Genomic DNA, 21,383 nt, shown 5'->3' on the forward strand with positions numbered 1-21,383 from the left:
AAAAAAAAAAAAAAAAAAAAAAGTGTGTATTTTTATTAACATTTTATATGTGTATATATATTTTACTATGATAATTCTTGTAACAATAATGTATTTTTCCCTTTTAAAGAACTATATAATTTTATAAATTCTTTCATTTTAATGATATATATATATATGTATTATATTTTTTTTTTTTTTTTTTTTTTTTTTTGTTATAAAGCATAAAAAAATGGTTTAATAACTAATTATTTTATAATTTTATTAATAAATATATATTATTCTAAATATGTTATGTTTTACAAAAAAAAAAAGACTAAAAAAATTGCATCTTATTAAACAAATAAAAAAAAACAAAAAAATAAAATTGCATATATTTAAAATATAAAATGATATGAATTATATATGCTTAATTTTTTTCTTTAAAAATTTAATTTTATTCTTTTTTCGTAAGTTTTGTATATTAGTTAATAAATCTGTTTTTTCTTTGCTGTGTTGAATAGTTTTAGAAATTTTATCCATTTCATTTTTGTTAATGTGTTCATTTTTTTGATTGAGAGTTATGATGTTTCTTATTTGTATATCACTGTGATCAGAGATTAATTTTTTAACATATGCTTTTTTATCAAAATCTGTATTTAAAATAGCCCAATCAAAATAAGGTATGTTAATAACAACATATCCTAAATCACTTAACAATTTATGTTTAAATTTTGATAAGGATATATATGATTTTGTATTTTTATAAAAATGATGTTCTCCATTTACCTCGATTATTAATTTCTTATTTTTATTTTGAAATGTATTTGTTACATTATTTACATCATTTTCCTTTACACATTTTTGAAAATTTATCGAATTTTGATTATTATTATCATTTGTATAATGTTTATCCTTGATTTGATGTTTATTTTGATGAAGTATATAATTCTTTGGTATTTTAAAAAATGTTTCATCCTCTTCTAAAAAATCAACATTATAAGGGCCTATGGTTACTTCTTCTAATGTTGTTATATTAAAAGTTAATAAAATATTTTTTACATTTTTTTGTAAATCTGATTTAACATGATATTCTATAGTTTTTTCTTTATTTTTTATACAATTTAAATATTCAATACATTCTTTGTTTAAATGGTTGTATACATTAGGCACATGTTGTGTTCTTATAGCTAGTTCACATATTTTCAGTTGAGTTAAATAAACATTATCTAGAATTATATCATATTTTATCAAATTTGTAATTATTAAATTGTAAATATCAACATTTTCAAATGAAAAATAGCATAAACCTAATAACAATTTTATTAATAATTTAAAATTTATTTCATGTATTCTTTCGTTATTTAAAATATTATTTATGTGATATATTATTCCTTCTTCATATATATCTAATTTGAATAAGCTATAAAAAATTTTTACTTTATCAGAAATATTTATGCAGCTAAAATAATTATTATTTTTCATATCAATATTTTTTAAGTTTTCTTGCAATAATAGATTATTATATAAATTATTATGTAAAGTATTAGTCGTATCATTATTTGTTAATTTTATGTTTTTATTATCTTCATTTATAGTAAAATTATCCATTTCATTATTTTTTATTATATCATTCGATGAAGTCAAAATGAAAGAAGATGAATCATTTTTATTTGCTACTTTGTTTACTTTATCATCATAAGAATTGCTTTTCTTTTTTATAGCAATATTATCATCTTGAGGATATAAATCCATTTCTAAATTTTGATATATTATATTTTTTTTATTTAAAACAATATTCGCATTGTTACATGATATATTGTGTGGTTGGCTATCCATCTTTTTATCACACATATTATGCTCTATATTTAAATAAACAAAATATGATAATATATCACCTATGAGATCATTTTGTCTATATTTATGAATAGAATAGGATTCTAACAAAATAATTAAACTATTTGTATCATAAAGCTTTTGCTTTATATTTTTTGAAAAAACTGAATCAAATATATGTATCGTTTTAGTTGGAAATAATTTATTTTTTCCTAGGAGGAAAAAAAGAATTATTAAATTGTTTGAAAATGGCAAATAGTTCATATATATATTGAGAACACTTTTATAAAACATATGATAATCTAGTTTTAAATATAATAAGCATTGCATAATATAAAATATTTTATTTACTGAATTATTATCTATATAAGGAGTTATATCTCCATCTGATATATTAAGAAATTCATTTTTAACTTTATTTACAATTTCATTTGTTAATTTTAAATGGACATAATTTAAATCTTTTAAGCTTCTTGAAATACTTAATAATGTTTCTAAAATAAATAACTTTTTTTCACCAATTGTTAATGTGTTAGAATATAAGGAATTATTATCATGGTTATAATTGCACATATTATTATTACAATTATTTTTATTCGTATGTTGTTCAATATTATAAAATTGCATATTACCTATACTTGTGTTAAGATTATTAACATATATATTATTATCATATATAATATTAGATTCTTCATTTATTTTGTTTTCATTATAATTTATCTCATGATATGTTCTATTAACTTTATTATTAATATCATTTGAAAGCTTTTTAATTTGCTCATTAATATTTTTTTTTATAAAAAAGGAAGTATGATTATTTTTACCAGATAACATAAATAGATGGTCAAAATTATATGTCAATTTGTCACATATAATTTTGATGAGAGACCAATTAAATGATTGTAATCTTTTGCAATACATATTTTTTTTAATCATACTTATTTTATTAAGAATGGACAAATAATGAATTAAATCTTCTAAGTTATATTCATCATTTTTTATAAAATAAAAACATTTATTCATATATCCTTCTAATAAAATATTATCAACTAAATTTAAGTTCGTTAATATATTCATTGTATGAATTAACATTTTACTTGTATATAGATAATGTATTTTAAATTTTATAGAATTTAAAAGATTCTTATTAATATCCAAGCATAAATTAGAATAGAAATTATCTTGAAAATATGGATAATATTTATTAAATAAAACTAATATTAATAATAAATTTTCAAGAGTTTCTTGTTCAATTTCATTATTATTTTTAGCTTTATATATTAATTTTTTAAAAATGTCCAGGTTCATTTTATTATCATCTCTTAAATACTTATTCAATTCTTTAATATTTATATTTTTTTCTGATTTTATTCTTTTCAAAACATTTAAGCTTAATTTAGATGTCCTAATAAATTTCTTTTGAAGGTTTAAGTTCCCATCATTATTATAATTATTATTTATAATTATACATGTACGCTTTTTGTTTAAATAATTTAAAAATAAACATGTACGATTTCTTATAATGGTCATAATTTTTTTTTTTTTTTAAAGGATAGTAATATGAATAAATATTAATATATTATAATGAACCATTTTAGAAATAAATCCTCATAAATATTAATAAAATTATATTCATAGATATTTTGATATATACATTTTTAGATTAAAGGGAAAAATATAATATATATACATTTCTTTTAAAATATTTTGGATCATCTGTTATTAATATATCTGTTCATATAATAATAATGTTATCTATATGTTTATAATAATTTTTATTAATATATATAACCACATGACTATTATTGTTCTATTTATTGAATAATTATGGTTTTTTGATATTTCAGAATTATCTTATATGAATATAATATATATATATAAAGTATTTTGATGTTATAATTTTATACCTTACATATAATTAAACTATACCAATTAGTTAAAATACATATATTATATAAATATAATTTCATATTATATTTCTACATAACCATATTATTATATTGATATGAATTTTTTTTTTTTTAAAGAAATAAATGAGAAATTAAAAGAACATTAAGGAAAACATTACTATATTATAAATTTTTTTTTATTATAATTTCTTATAAAATTGATATATTGGTAAAAAAAAATAATATACATAATTTTTTTTTTTTTTTTTTTGTATATCATTATTATATATAATCAATGAAATAAATTTTCATATTATGTAATAAATTATTATATATATATATATATATATATATATATATATATAATATACCTATAAATATCATATATATAATATATAGTATATAATATACTTATATATATATATATAATATATATGTTTTTTACATAGAAAATATTTTTAATATATGTATTTTTATATATATTCCTTTATGACAATAATTAAGCAGGATTTTTTTTTTTTTTTTTTTTTTTTTTTAATTATGAATAATTTTATAAATCTACAAAAATTTACAAAACTTAATATTATTCTTTCATTTGATAAAAAAACTTGAAGGTTACATATCATTTTAATTATTTTTTCAGAATTAAAAAATTGTTTTATTTATTATTTATTTTATTTTTTTTTTTATTCCCTTGATAATATAATTTTGTTCCTTTTTTTTTTTTTTTTTTTTTTTTTTTTTTTTTTTTTTTTTTTTTTTTTTTTTTTTTTTTTTTTTTTTTTTTTGTAACTGCATTATATATGTATATACTATTATATATATATAATATTATTTAATAAAATACCAGAAATGTACAAAAATAATACGTTTATATATATATATATATATATATATATATATATTTGTTAAGTATTATTTTATAATTAATAATATATGCATAATTTTTATAATGTAAAAAATACTAAATTTATGTTTCATAAATATATGTATAATATATATATATATTATATTGATTTATATATTAATACATAAAATTTTGATAATAGAATATGTTTAAAATAGAATATAAAGAAGATAGAGGAAAATGCGTTATTGCAGTAAATCAAATACGAGCAGGATATTGCTTGGTAGAGTCGCATCCCGAGATATTTATTCCCTTATGTGTTAAATATATGGCTCCTAGAATTATTGATCAGAATATTAAGAAGAATAATTTTAAGATAATAAATACGTGTTTTTATTGTTTAGAAAAATTCAATAAATGTATATGTTGTCCTAATTGTAAATATGTTGTATATTGTAGTGACATGTGTTTAGAGCGAGCTTGGAAATCTCATAGAGAAGAATGTGATATATTTCGATCTAATATATTTGATAGATATTGCCCGTCTATAACAATGAGATTAGTTATTAATTGTTATTTAAATCATTTTAATTTTTATGACTATTGTGGTAGTAGTACAGATATAAGTAAAGAAAAATATGAAAGATTAAAATATCCAGCATATATAGTAGCTGTAGCACTTATGAGTAAGAGGAAAAAGATATTTCACAATTTTGATAATAATGAAAGTATACTTAAAAATATTATAGAAAAATTTATTAAGATATCTAAAAATAGTTTACAAATTATTGATAATGAATTAGAACCAGCTGCATTAGCAATATATAAAAAACCTGTACCTTTTTTTAATCATTCTTGTTTAAGTAATTGTGTTACTGTTTTTAGAAATCAGAAATTATATATTAGAACATTAATGGATGTATATCCAGGTGAAGAATTAACAATTAGTTATATAGATATTGCTTTTGATAGAAATACAAGATTATCTATATGCATGGATCAATATTTTTTTACATGTTCATGTAAATTATGTAAAATTAATATAGCATCAGAATGTCATAATATTTTTAATACCGAAATTGTATGTACAAATTCGGATAATTGTAAAAAGTTTTTAGGATATATGGAAATAATACTTATATCAGAATTAGAACGTAAACAATGTTATATAAATAAAAATAGTTTTAAAACATATCCTGTTTTAAGAAAAAGTAATATTGATAATGTATGGAGATGTATGTTATGTAAATCAGAAGTTGGTGATAATATTATAAAAGGTTTAGTAGACAAAGAAAAAGAAACATTTAAAGAAACTGTGTATCTTGAAACATTATTTAATGAAAAATACACATATGATAATAAAAGTGTTTTACAATCATTAAACAAAATTAAATCAAAAATTGATTATTTAACAAATTATTATCATCATGCTAAATATTCTCTTCAAAAAATGAGAGCTAAAATTTTATATATATCTATACAATTACATGAATTTAAATTGGCTTATAATATAGCAAACCAATATTTAAAATCTATTGAAATTTCTTATGGAAAATATTCTCCAATATATGGTTATTATATTTTCCTCACAGGGAAACTAGCTTTATTCCTTGATCTAAAAAATGAGGGATTAGGATTAATTCACAAAGCAAAAAAAAATATTATTAAAACGTATGGTCCAGATTCTTTGATATATAAGGATTTGGAAAAATTCTTATATACTAACAAATATTAAAAAGAAAAATAAAATAAAATATAAGAAACATATATAGGCATATATGCATTATTACTATAATATATTAGAATATATACATACATACATATATATATATATATTAATTCCTTTTTTTTTAATTTTTTATATATAATGAAAATTTCCATTTTTCTTACATTTATTTATCATTTGTTTTTACTTATTTATAAAAGATAAAATATACTGGTAGTATTATTATTATTTTTTTTTTATTATTACTTTGAAGAATACATAAATTTTTTAGTTGTATATATATATATATATATATACTATATATAATGAATTTATATATATGTTTTATTTAATTTTTTTTTAATATATATTTTTTTCTAATATAATATAAAAAAGAAAAAAAACTATATATTAACATTCTTTTATTTTTTTTTAAAAGAATTTGTCTTATTACAAATTTTAATGAATATAAAATGTGTTCCACATTATTAATTTAAAAGAAAAAAATATATATATATATATATTTTATTTTACATATTTCTAAAAATGAATACATAAAATTAAAGGAAAATGAAATATAACTAAAAATATTATTATAAATTAAATGCAACTGTTTTTCCTTTTTTTTTTTTTTTTCTTTTCCTAACAATGGGGAGAAAAAAAAAAAGGGAAATAATAATATGAAAAAATTCAAATGAATGTTTTAAAATTCTATTTTCCATAATATATTTTTTTTAATAAATTGTTCGTATATTATTTTTACATTTTATTAAATTTTATCATATTTAAATTATATATATATATATATATATTATAAAATTCTTTAAACATTTATTTTTAAATATTTGAAAATTAATTATTTTTCCTCCCACTCTTGAATACTTAAGCCACCTGTGGGAGTCGAACCCACGATCTTTTGATTACGAATCAAACGCATTACCAACTGTGCTAAGATGGCTTAACTCAAAAATATTGATCAAACTAATTATAATATTTTCCTTTAAATATTTTTTTAAATAGAAAAATATATTTTTTTCCCTTTTTCATGATAAATTAATATTATAATTATTCAATATTAAAATAAATTTCATCCTAATAAAATTCATTTACTAATTAAATATTAATATTAAAGATATATATACATTTTTTTACTATAATTCGTAGATTAAAAAATAATATATATATATATATATATATTATATATATATATATATATATATATATTATAAAAGTATCATATTTTTATAAAAAAAATTAAAAAAATAATATATATAAAACTATATATATATATATATATATATAATATATACTATATTATACATATAATATAATATAATATTAATTATAATATCATATAAACTGCTTATTAGTAATATATGAATTAAATATATTAATATATGTATAAATGTAATACATTGATTATGATTACCTATCTATTATATTATATTATAATAAATTATATATATTATATTTCTTTTTTTGGTTTTTCTGTTTAGCACTTTACAATAAATATTATATTTTCTTTTTGATCTCATTTTATTGTATTACATAAGAATATATCAGTTTAGTTACTTTTTTTTTCTTTCCTTTTACATTTTTTTTTTTTTTTTATTTTCAAATATAAATAATATATATATATATTATTTTTATAGCGGTTACATATTACTATTCAGTACATATTTTTTTTTCATTTGAGTAAATGCCCAAAGGGGAAAAGAATATTTAGAGAAAACAATAAAAAAAAAAAAAAAAAAAAAAAAAACAAGAAATAAAGGTAATATATATATATAATAAAAACATATATAATATAAAGTTATAAATAGTAATAAGTAGAATATAATATAAATTTTTATGAAAATATATTATATTTTTATGTTTTTAATTATATATTTATTTTTTGTTCATTTTTGATTTACATGTTTTAAACATATTCTTATGAACTTTTTACATCTTTTCTTTTCTTCTTATTTTTTCCCTATATTTAGTTTTGTTTATATTTGAAATACACAAAAAAAACAAAAGGCATATTTTTATGAATAAAGATATTTCATTAATTATATTGAAATATATAGTTATATGTATAGGTTATGCAAATTAAGTGGGAATAAAAATATATATATAAATATATATATATATATATATATATATATATGATAATATATATCTATATGTTTCTTATTTATATTACGTAATTTTATTTTATTTTTTTTTTTTTTTTTCCCACCTTTGTATTATAATATTTTTTTTCATGGGAAAGAAAAAGAAAAATAATTAATATTATTATATAAGACATAGAAAAAAAAAAAATTCAGTTTTATAATAATTAATATATAAATAAACATTGATTTTTTTTTAGCATATTTATGTGTAATATTATTTATTTTTATGTGATTTGATTTGAATTGTATTTTTCATTTTTACTTCAAATATATATATATATATATATATATTTATATTTATTTAATTTTTCGTCCTGATTAAATGTGCAAATGGTAATTGTTACTGAGGAAATAAATAATAACGTTAAGATAGAAGATAATAATATAAATACATTTGAGGAAGACATGGACAAGAATGTTCATGAGGATAATGAAATTATTTATACAATAAATGAAGAGAAAGTTAAGAAATGTAATAACATAGAAAAAGAACATAACCAAAAAGAAGATGAGGAAGAGGTTATGTTAAACAACCATAATGTGGAGGAAAAAGAAGAAGATATAAAAAAAAGTGACGAAATATTGATGAATAATGAAAAAATAAAAAATGATTATAATTTAGAAATTAGTGAAGATTCAAAAAATCATAATTGTGATGATCCTTTGGATAATAACAAAACAGACAATTGTGACAAAGAGAAAAAGGATATTTGTCTTGAATTATTAAAAACATGTGATGCTTTAAAAAATATTGGAAATAAATATTTCAAGGAAAATAATTATATTATATCTATAAGATATTATACAGAAGCTATAGATTTAATAAAAAAATCATTTCAAGAATATTCTAATAAATTTACCGATATAGATAAACAAAATAATACAAATAATTTACATGATGATATTGAAGTGGATGATGAAGATAAAGAAGTATTTAAAGAATATTATAATAAAAGTACTATATGTAAAAAAAGTGATTTTATTAGTATAAAAGAAACAGATTTACATATATATTATACGAATCGTTCTTTTTGTCATATAAAATTAGAAAATTATGGAACAGCTATAGAAGATATTGATGAAGCTATTAAAATTAATCCATATTACGCTAAAGCGTATTATAGAAAAGGGTGTGCCTATTTACTTTTATCCAATTTAAAAAGTGCATCTGAATGTTTTCAAAAAGTATTAAAACTTACGAAAGATAAAAATTCAGAATTAAAATTAAAACAATGTAAAAAACTTATTTTTGAACAACAGTTTCAGAAAGCTATCGAATTAGAACAAAAAATGCCTTATTATGAAACATTAGTACTTGATTCTCTTAAGATCGAAAATATGGAAGCTCCTATATATGATAGAAATAATTTAAATATTGACTTTTTGAAAAAGGTAGCTGATTATATAAGTATACCAAATAACAAATTGAACAAAAAATGTGTTTGTTCCATTGTATTAGATATAATTAAATTATTAAAAGAATTACCTACTCTAGTTTATTTAAATTTAGAAGAAGATGAAACTTTGACAATATGTGGTGATGTTCATGGACAATATTATGATTTATTAAATATAATGAAAATTAATGGTTATCCTTCTGAAAAAAATTCTTACTTATTTAATGGTGATTTTGTAGATAGAGGAAGTTTTTCTGTTGAAGTTATTATATTTTTATATCTAGCTAAACTAACCTTTCCTAATAATGTGCATTTAACAAGAGGAAATCATGAAACAGATAATATGAATAAAATATATGGATTTTTAGGTGAATTACAAGAAAAATATGATGAAAAAATGCATGTCTTATTTTCAGATTCCTTTAAATTTTTACCTTTAGCATATGTTCTTAATAAAAATATATTTATATGTCATGGTGGTATACCTAGTAAAACAGATACTACCTTAGAAGATATCGAAAAAATTGATAGAAATAAAGAACCTTTAGATGAAGGAGTTATGACCGATTTATTATGGTCTGATCCAAATGAAGAAAAAGGTTTTAAACCATCTAAAAGAGGTATTGGATTTTCATTTGGTACAGATATTACTGAAAATTTCCTAAAAATTAATAATCTAAGTCTTATTATTAGATCGCATGAAGTAAGAGATGAAGGTTATTCTCTTGAACAAAATGGACAATTATATACAGTCTTTAGTGCTCCTAATTATTGTGATATTATGAAAAATAAAGGAGCTTTCTTAAAATTCAAAGGAAATTCAATCAAACCTGAATGTGTAACATTTACAGAAGTAGAACACCCAAATGTCCCTTCCCTTAAATATGCTCATAATTTGTATCAAAACATTTAAAATATATATAGATATATATGATTTATTATATTTAATATATATATTTTGTGTTATGAAATTTGAAGTTATAGATATATATATATATATATTTATAATGTTTTTTTCTTTTTTTTTTTTTTTTTTTTTTAGTCTATATTTAAAAAAAAAAAAAAAAAAAAAAAAAAATTGGTATATATGTTTATATATATATATTATAATTAGTTCTATATTTAATTATATAATATTCCATTAAATAAATAAGATGTATCAATTATATGTATGTAAAAAGAGAAAAACAAAACAAAAAAAAAATTCATCAAATAAAATAAAAAAGCATTTATCATTTATTTATTTATTTTATTTTTTTTTTTTATTTAAAATTCACTATAACCTAATATATATATCTTTGAAGAATTTTAATTTAACGCAAAAATAAAATAAAATAAAATAAAAATTTATATATATATATATATATATATATGTAATTTATTTTTTCTTAATACATCACATATATAATATTGATCATATGTAGTAAAATTTGCAGGGTCATATAACATTTTGCTGTTGATTTTTTTTTTATTTTCATTATAATTTTCTTATATAATTTTATTCCTTAAAATGTTTTATATATATTAAGACAAGTATATATTAATATTTGTGAAACAAAATATATACACAAATATATTTATATACTCAATATTAGTGGAATAAGTCTATTGTGAATTGTTTTGGGTAATCAAAATTTTTGGACAAAATTGGTTATTTTTATTTAATTAAAAATCATGTATTATATATATATATATATATATATATATATATATAATGAATAAAAAAAAAATTAATAAATATGTATATGTTTAATTATTTTAATATATAAATCCAAATATTACATAAATGTTATATTACGTATATGTATTTTTTTTATTTTTTTTATTTTTTTTATTTTTTTTATATTTGGCATTTATTTTATGTTATGCCCTTTTTTTAAATTGCATAGGATTAGGATAAGCATTATTACTTCTTGCATTTTTTGCCTTGATAAATAAACTTCTCATACGATTAATATTTAGTTCCATTAATCTTTTATTTATACATTCCATATTTTTTTTAACTAAAGAATAATGATTTTTCATTGAATCGATATTGATGGTGTTTGTTTCATTAGGGCTTGTTTTCATAAATTGTTCAAAGGGTAATGTATTTTTATTTTTAAAAACATTAGTATATAATTCAGTTATTTTATTTTGTTTACATACTTCATCCATATTTGAATGATTGACAGGTTTCTGCCCTTGGAACATTTTGTACAAATAAATATTTTCCTTTAGATTAATTTTTAGGAAAAATAATTTTTCATCTGATATATTAAAATTGAAGATATGTTTATTTGTATTTTTTTTATCATTACATTGATAAATTAAGCAGTTACCTATAACTGTCATAATTCGTAAGCCATTAAAAGGGAATTCAATAAAATTCCCACTTTTGCTACTTAAGAATATCAAAATTGAATATTGATATATATCTTTTTCAGTATAAATTATAGGTTCATTTTCTTCACTATTTTTTAAATACAAACAAAATTCTACTGATGTTATATCATCTATTGGAATTTTGAAAAGAGAATTCAATCTCTTGATAGTATGTCTCAAAATTGATGTCGATACATTTTCCTCAAGAAAATGTACATCATCTACATTTATTAACACAGAAAAAAAATTGTGATGAATCTGGGAAAGCTCTCCTTTATTTTTCTGAACAAGTATAAATTAAATATATGTATATATTATAAGATATGTATGATTTATTTAATGAACAAATAAAAAAAAAAAAAAAATAAATAAATAAATAAATAAATATGTATAAATCATAAATTAAATACATATATATATATATATATATATATGTATGTCTGTGTATGGTGCTCATTTTTATTTTACCTTAATATATAGGAGACAGTGATTTAGAGCTAAATAACTCTCCAAGTCTGATAAGAAATTTTGAGATATATAAAAATAAGGATCTTTACAAACTTCCATCAAGCTAACTTTCCTTACATTTTTCACATTGTTTTTTTTATTTATAACTGAAATATAAAAATTTTTAATATTTTGCATATCAGGATTATTATTTATATCTACTTTTCCTTTATCCTTATAATTCATTACATTATTTGCAGACATGTCTTTTTTCCATAATTTACTTGCATCAATCATTTTTTTATTAGCGAATTTATTATTTAAGTTTTTTCCATTTAATATATTATCTTTCATAAAATTATTATTTATATTACTATTATCATTAAAATGCATATTGAAATTCTTAGAGTAGAGATTATCGTTATTTACATTAATATGTTGTGATAATATATTATCCATTTTATCATTAATGGTATTTATTAAATTTGTACTATTTATATATTGTTCATTATCCTCTGTATTAAAATATTTAAAAGAATCTCTTACTATCATATCATTTTTCATCTTTAATTCTTTCGAATTGAATATACATATTTTAAAGAATGATGTTATTTTTTGATTAATAGTAGTCGTCGCTCCTTGTAACTTATCTAATAATGTATTAGTCCACGTATTATCTTTTATCTTCTTCTTGGAGATATTTTTAGAAGATCTGGAAGGAAAATCATTTCTACTACTCCTGTCAAGAATCAATTGATTTTTCCTTTTCTTATTAGCAAATTTTCTATCATCTACTCTACTAATTTCAATAGTAACATATCCTGTCTTTTTTTCTTTTTTTTTCTTTGAGTTGTTTTTATTCTGGTTACTATCCTCATTTTTAATATAGTGTACGATTACAAATTTTTTATTTGATCCGTTATTCATTTTAAAAAACAAAAAAAAAAATATAAAATCAAATGTATATGTGTAAGTCTATATATATATTATATATGTATGTGTGAATTTTATATATGCTTCTGTAAAGAAAATATAGAAATAATAATTTCTTTTTTTTTTTATATATCTTTTTTTTTTTTTTTTTTACACAGAATTTAATAAATAAATAAATTTATATACTTTTTAAATAATCAATGTTTAAAGAAAATAATATAGGATTACAAATATATATATATATATAATATATAATATTTTATGTACAATAAAAATAAATAACATTAAATTAATTTTTTTTAATTATTTTTTCTTTTTCTTTTTTTTTCATATATAAAATAAAGAATTATATTTTTTATTTCCAAATAAAGTTTTATATTTGTAAATATTTTATATAAATTTGTATTTACCTGTATATATATATATATTAATTCACATGATATAAAATATATATCTGTATAATAATATATCATTCTTATTTTTAATATTGAATATGGAAGAAATGCGTATACATATATTTATTTATTTATTTATTTATTCTATTTTATTTTTTTGAAGAAAGAGTCACTTTTATGTGGCAATATATCATGTAATCTTTATTTTTAAAGATTAAGAATTTTCTTAAAAAATAAAAATTATATGTCTGTCTTTGTGGTTATAAAAAAAAAAATAAAATAAATGAAAATATAAAGTCATAATTAAATAAAATATATATATTTTTATAAACTCAATATAATTAATATATAATATTGGAAATACTTAATGTTCGTATTATTTTTCTTATAGGCAAATTTTTTTATTTGTGTATTTTATTTTGCTTAATAATACATTTTCTTTCTTCCCTATTTCTATATATTATTTATTTATTTTCTGTACTTTTTATTTTATTATTTTTTATTTTTTTTCATACATTTTTATCTATATATATTCAACACCGCATGAGGAGTACACCTATAGAAAATATAAATAGTAAGAAGAAAGTACCTATTTCTTTTAGCCCATAAAAATATATACTATTATATTTATATGTGTATTAAATTTATGTGCTTATATATATATATATATATATATATATATATATATATATAATTATAGGTTATACATATAATTATATGTTTATTTTCATTATGTGACTAATTAAATTAGAGATATTTTTTATTTTTAAAAAAAATTTATACACATATGAATAAAATAAAATGACGTTGCCTTATATCGGCTACATATTATAAATTAATAAATACCATTATTTTGTTTTATATAATTTTATTTTTAAATTTTATTAAAATACTTAACTTATATTTATTATAGTGATTTTAGTAATATAAATCATTTTATATCTTCTAAATAAGATTAAATTCTTAATTAAAATAGACGGAAACATATTGGAACTATTTTTTTTCTTTATTTACAAGTTATATAATATGTCTTTAATATTTTAAAAATTTTATTATATATATATATTTTTTTTTGGCATAAAATAATAGAAAAATATATAAGATTTTATAACATTATCCTCATTTGATCAAAATAGGAAGAAAAAAAAAAAAATTCATGTCATTGAAATATGGGAGATAAACAAATATGAATTTTTCAATTTCATCCTCTTCGTAAAAAATATATAATAATTTATAAAGTAAAAGAATTATGGATAATTTAAAAAATTGTGTTATATATATATATATATTTATATTTATATTTATATTTATATTTATATTTATTTGTTTATTTATTTAATTTTTAATTTAATTTTTTATTATAGCATAAAAAAAGTTATACTTATAAATAGAGTTTATATTGAAATAATAAAAAAATAATATATAATAAATAAATACTTAATTATATATATATATATATATATATATATAAGTATAATTTATATTATTACATTATAATAAAAACATAAAAAAAAAAAAAATGAAAAAATTACAAATCTTATAAGCATAAGAAACAAATGTCTCAAAAAAAAGGTTAAAATTGGTGTAAACATATATATATATATATATATATATTCCAACAAATGTTTAAAAAAAAAAAAAAAAACATATATACATATATATATAATACACTGTACATTATATAAACTTATGTATTATATATATTTATTATTTTTTTTTTTTAGATGGTAGGTATTTTCCCACTAATGTCTTCTATATTTGTATAAGAATTATTTTCGTCATCATTATCATCATTAATTTGGTTTTTGTTTTCTTCTTTCTGTGTATTTTGTGCCATAGCATTATAAGAGGTATCAAAATTTTGTCTTAATGTAACTTCCTTTTCTATCCATTTTATATTGATTTGTTCAAATGGAGAGAAAATAACTGCATCATTGGTATATTCACCTGTTCCTAGAAAAGTTTTAACTTTTAAATTTTCTATTTTAACACAATCTTTATTATCTTCTTGTTTTTTAAAATCTTCTTTAGGTCCAAAAAACCAATGATCTTTTTTTGGATGTAAAGGAGGTTTATTACTATATATTTTACATAAATTATCAGCATCAAAATTAGAAGAAAGTCTCATTTCTAAAGTTCCTCTACAATGATAAAGCCATAAAGTATGAACTTTATGAATATGATCATAATCTGATTTTTTTGATTTTATTAAATTATCCGTACAATTTTTTGCAGCAATTATATGAGTAACTCCTGGTTCATCATAATTATTAAATATAGTAGCACCTAATTCTAAGGCAATTTCTTTTTGTCTTTCTTCACAATCTGCTGATAATACATTTTGTATATTCTTTGAATTTTTTCTAAATCCTGTAAAATAAACTCCTACATTACTTAAGGTACTACTCATCATTTTATCTATTAATTTTCCTACATCTGTTTCTAATGGATTTTCAAAAAAATTTTTATGCAACTTAAGAAAAAATTTAATCATATAATGCAAATGCATATCCATATCTACAAACTTTTTCCTAGCTGTAGTTGCCTCCTTGAAATGAGAAATTATATCATACTTACTTAATTCGAAAAAATTATAATGTTCAGCTTTCAATATATGAGATTGTGGAATATCTATCCAAACATCCTTTCTATCATCAAATGCTATAACATATTTAGGATGTACATTGGGATATATTCGAGAAAAATATTTATTTTCATCTCTATCTGTTGAACTACATCTTGCAACAATTCTATCAGAAAAAATAGTTCTATCTGGATCTAATATAGCTATAACAACATCAGCATATTCTCTAGTTGCATTGGTATATATAGCTAGTTCATAATATAAGGATAAAATTTGTAAGAATTGTCTTACATATGGTCTAAACTTTAAATAATAGAAAAAATTATATTGTGGTAAATAAAATTTATATAATTCAGCTTCTCCATTATCATCTACAAAATTTTCTAAGGGCAATTCCATATTAAATTTGGCAAAGGATGTAGCCTGTAATAAAGTATTATCTAAATCTAATAATAAAATTAATTTTCCGTCTTTCAAAGAAGAATGATATCCTTTACTTCCTTCTTTTTGAAACTGAGTTTTTAAAATATGTGGAGATAATATTTTGATTTCATGTAAATCATATATGTTATTATATTTTTCAGGAGGGTATGGAATATATGAATTAATATACATATCATCTGGTTTAATAAAATTTAATATATTATTGTTTTTCATATCCATATTATTTTCGTCTTCTTCTTCTTCACCATAATCATTATGTAGCTTATCTTGAACTTCATTTTTGTGTTCCAGGATATTTGATGTATAATTATTATAATTAAAATTATTATCATTAGAATAAATATCACTATTGATATTATTCATTATATTATTATTATTATTTGAGGACTGATTATTATTTAATACTTTACCTTGTGAATAGATATCTTGATTTTCATTTTTCAGGTTTCTATTAAAATTGGCCAGCTTATATAAACCATTTATTAGTTCTAAATTATTATCAGTGATTTTATTTGGATATAATGTATTTTCTGAATGTGGAAGTGATTTAAATCCTTGATTATTTTTTAAAGTATTCCACTTATTATTATATTGATCATTATCTATATTTTGATTTTGTATCATATTATCATCATTACTTATATCATTAGTTTCTTCGTCACTTATCTCAGATACTTCACTTAAACATTCAATATAATTTTGATTATTATAAAATTGATTTCTGTTATTTGGTCTAGCATTTTTAAAATTGGAATTTATATTTACATGGGTATCTCCTGCTAAATTATTTTGATTATTTTGTGTATGTTTTGTGTAATCACTTAATAATTTCATGTTAAAATTTTGTGTAATAAAATTGATATTATTTAAATTATTTCTTGAATAATCATCTCTAGAATTATTATTTGAATAGTTTGTTTCACTGGCATTTTTATATGTCGAATTATAAAATGTATTATTATTATTATTATTATTATTATAGGCATTTGAGTTGTTCTTCATGTTTCTATTTTTATTTAATAGTTTATTTTTATTTGCCACATGATACGTTGAATTTATATTTCTACTATTAATATTTGTTTTATTATAATTTACATAAGGATTAAGATATTTATTTAATGAAAATGTCATATTATTAAATGGTTTATTGTTATTATTATTATTATTATTATTGTTGTTGTTGTTTAAATAACTATTTCTGTTATTATATTTCCCTATTTTATTATAGTTGTCTTTTTTTACAAAGGTCATATTTTTATTAATATTACTATTATCTTCATTTATATTAAGTTCTTCATTAATATTTTCTTTTTGTTCTTGTTGTTGATCTAATTGATCCGTTTCATTATTATGAAAATCTAATAAGTTGTCGTTTTTTTTATTATTGTTTTCTTTTAAATTTATGGAATTATTATTATATCTTTTTAATGAATCATTAAATAAGTTATTATGAAAATTTTTCTTTACTTTATTTTTATTATAAAATGCATTATTTTCATATTTACCTATTCTTCTTTTCTTAATATTAATATTATTATTATGTGTGTTCATATTTCTATTCACATTCAACTTTCCCATACCACTATTTATATTAAGATCCTCATTTTCTACAATGTTAATATTATCATTAGATGTATCCATATCATCATTTGAATATACAGATTTTATATTATTATTATAAATATTATTTTCATTATTATCTTCATTATTTGAATTATTATATATATTATTCATATTATTATTACCATTATTTGTATTATTTATTAGTCTCAAATTTTCATATACGTTTCTATTATTTGCTACTTTATTTATCAAATTTGGATTATTACTCATTGATGAATAACCATCTGAATTTTCATTTTCTTCATAATACATATTATTTGATATATCATTATTATTAACATTATAAGAATGTTCTACATTTATATTATCACCAGAATTATATATATTATTTATATTTTCTTGATTGTTTCCCATCATATTATTATCAATAATATTCATATTCATGTTCATCATATTTCCTTTATTTTGCTTCATATTATTCTTATTATATTGATTATTCTTATTTCTAAAATTTTTATTGTTCTTATTGTTTTTATTTATACTAAAATTCTGATGATTACTTTTATTATAATTATTATTATGATACGTATTTTTAATGGACCTATTAGTATTCATAATTCTCTTTTTTGTGTTAATTGTATCTAAATCTTTATTATACCCTAAATTTTGATTATTATTATATGTAATATTAATACTATCCATATTATTATTATTATTATTAGAATTCACAGTGAAATTATTATTTGTCATGTCATTATCAATATTATTTATTGTATTATTATTATTTTCATTCATCATATTTATATTCCCATTTATATTATTATTTATATTATTTGTATTATTGTAGTTCATATTCGCATCATTCATATCAATTAATTTATTGATATTTTCATTCATCTGTTCACAACTATTTACACTCATTTTATTATTATTCAATAAAATAATAATAATTAAATGAAAATATTTATATTTTTCTGATAAAAATAAACTATCGTAAACATAAATTATATATTCTACTATCCCTTTAAATAATATATATATATAAATATATTTATTTTTACAATAATTAGAAAATAAAAAAAACACTAAAATTTAATATTTCATATATATAAATATAAATATATTCTACAATATAATAATAATAATTCTCAATAGAAAAAATAAAATAAAAGAAACCACGGTGTGTTTCAACATAATTAATTTTTTTAACTTATATTTCTTTATTAATAAAAAAATAAAACACTTCTTGTATAATATTTATATAATTTTATTTTGTAACGTTATATTTTATCTTAAATTTTTTTTTTTTTTTTTTTTTTTTTCCACTAATCCTCATATAAATTAATTCTTTTATTCTATTGTATTCTTTTGTAGTTTTATTCTGTCGATATCCTCTTTTTAATTTTACTATTATTTTATTTTTTTTAATATAATATTGTCTATTATTATAAATTTAATTATTACTATTATTCTGTTCTATATAATTTAATCTTAATTATTGCACATAATAATTTATATGTATAGAGGAATAAAGAGTGTGAAAGAAAAAAATGAAATAAAATAAAATAAAATAAAATGAGGAAAGAAATTTTTTATTTTATTCCTAATTTTTAATTAAAATAAAATTTAGAATAAAAAAAAAACAAAAAAAAATCCTTCAGAATTAATGCTAATTCTTTGTATTATTTTAATCTATATTTGCATATTTATATATCTATATTTATATATATTTTTTTTATTCATATTCATTTTTTTTTCTCTTTTTTCTTTTTCCACATAAATTTTAAATATTAGGCATAATATATAATGAGATTAAAAAATATTCCCTTCAACTATATATAATTGAAATATTATATAAAAAAAAAAAAAAAAAAGAAAACATAAAGATGTAATATATACATTAATATAGATAATAAATTATCAAAAATCTAATTTAATTACAAAATATGTGTAATATATATATATAAATGTATATAAATTTGTAAGTGCATTCACTAAATAAATATATGTTAATCATAAAATAAAAAATATATATGTAACGGGTCTATATAAAAACTGAACACCCGAATATTACTTGAGAAAAACATATAGAAAATAAATATATTCTATATAAATTATGTTATTAAATAAACAAGATATATTATATATATTGCAAAAAATAAAATAAATATATGAACTTATAATTTTATAGATAGAACTGATTATATATGTAAAATATGTTGTACATATGATACTACTATTAGAGATAACGAAAAAAATAAAAATAAAATAAAAAATAAAAAGATATAAGATAAAATATAAATGGTTGTATATATAGAAAAATAAAATAAAATATAATAATAAAATTCTTATGTGTAATACTTATTAATAAAAATTATATGCATAAATATATTTATACTATTTTTGTTGTGTTGTAATTATTACCTCTTATTTATTTTCTCTTAGAAAAAGAAAATATTAACTGATTTTAGTATAATATAAATAAATCTTCTTTTAATTTGTAATAATATAATACAATAATATATATGATATATAAATATATATATATATATATATATATATATATATAATATAACATGTAAGAATATGGACATTATTTTCTATACTAAACAGGTTAAATAAAAGAAAAAAAAAAAAAAATCAATATAAATATATATGTATCTATGTAACAAAAATTAATATATATATAATAAAACATTATAATAATATTACATATATTAATTTTATCCCAACGAATTTATATAAAAAAATTGATGTAGAAATTACAATAAAATAAAAAAATATATTATTATTATTTAAAAAAAATATAGACATATATACATGTAGTCATATATATTTATGATAATTTCATTAAATATATAT

General features: G+C 17.4%; 5 protein-coding genes and 1 non-coding gene across 6 annotated transcripts; 2 read left to right on the forward strand and 4 right to left on the reverse strand.

Annotated features, from left to right (window-relative positions):
• Nucleotides 1-378: 378 nt before the first annotated feature.
• On the reverse strand, nucleotides 379-3,324 carry PGSY75_1355200 (putative RAP protein; the record flags this gene model as incomplete). The annotated part of the gene is made up of 1 exon (XM_018787582.1): nucleotides 379-3,324. The coding sequence occupies one exon, from the start codon at nucleotides 3,322-3,324 to the stop codon at nucleotides 379-381; it is 2,946 nt and encodes a 981-aa protein (XP_018640324.1).
• Nucleotides 3,325-4,735: 1,411 nt separating this feature from the next.
• On the forward strand, nucleotides 4,736-6,265 carry PGSY75_1355300 (putative histone-lysine N-methyltransferase; the record flags this gene model as incomplete). Its single annotated transcript, XM_018787583.1, has 1 exon — nucleotides 4,736-6,265. The coding sequence occupies one exon, from the start codon at nucleotides 4,736-4,738 to the stop codon at nucleotides 6,263-6,265; it is 1,530 nt and encodes a 509-aa protein (XP_018640325.1).
• An 855-nt stretch (nucleotides 6,266-7,120) lies between these two features.
• On the reverse strand, nucleotides 7,121-7,193 carry PGSY75_1355400. Its single transcript has one exon. It is a non-coding gene; the product is annotated as a tRNA-Thr (tRNA).
• Nucleotides 7,194-8,724: 1,531 nt separating this feature from the next.
• PGSY75_1355500 (serine/threonine protein phosphatase 5) lies at nucleotides 8,725-10,704 on the forward strand (the record flags this gene model as incomplete). Its single annotated transcript, XM_018787584.1, has 1 exon — nucleotides 8,725-10,704. The coding sequence occupies one exon, from the start codon at nucleotides 8,725-8,727 to the stop codon at nucleotides 10,702-10,704; it is 1,980 nt and encodes a 659-aa protein (XP_018640326.1).
• Nucleotides 10,705-11,654: 950 nt separating this feature from the next.
• Nucleotides 11,655-13,529, reverse strand: PGSY75_1355600 (hypothetical protein; the record flags this gene model as incomplete). The annotated part of the gene is made up of 2 exons (XM_018787585.1): nucleotides 11,655-12,437; nucleotides 12,624-13,529. The coding sequence occupies 2 exons, from the start codon at nucleotides 13,527-13,529 to the stop codon at nucleotides 11,655-11,657; spliced, it is 1,689 nt and encodes a 562-aa protein (XP_018640327.1).
• Nucleotides 13,530-15,650: 2,121 nt separating this feature from the next.
• PGSY75_1355700 (putative NLI interacting factor-like phosphatase) lies at nucleotides 15,651-19,442 on the reverse strand (the record flags this gene model as incomplete). Its single annotated transcript, XM_018787586.1, has 1 exon — nucleotides 15,651-19,442. One exon carries the CDS (start codon nucleotides 19,440-19,442, stop codon nucleotides 15,651-15,653), a length of 3,792 nt encoding a protein of 1,263 aa, XP_018640328.1.
• Nucleotides 19,443-21,383: the final 1,941 nt, after the last annotated feature.

The sequence above is a fragment of the Plasmodium gaboni genome, chromosome 13 (assembly GCF_001602025.1).
Source record: "Plasmodium gaboni strain SY75 chromosome 13, whole genome shotgun sequence".
In the NCBI taxonomy this organism is placed as follows: Eukaryota; Apicomplexa; class Aconoidasida; order Haemosporida; family Plasmodiidae; genus Plasmodium; species Plasmodium gaboni.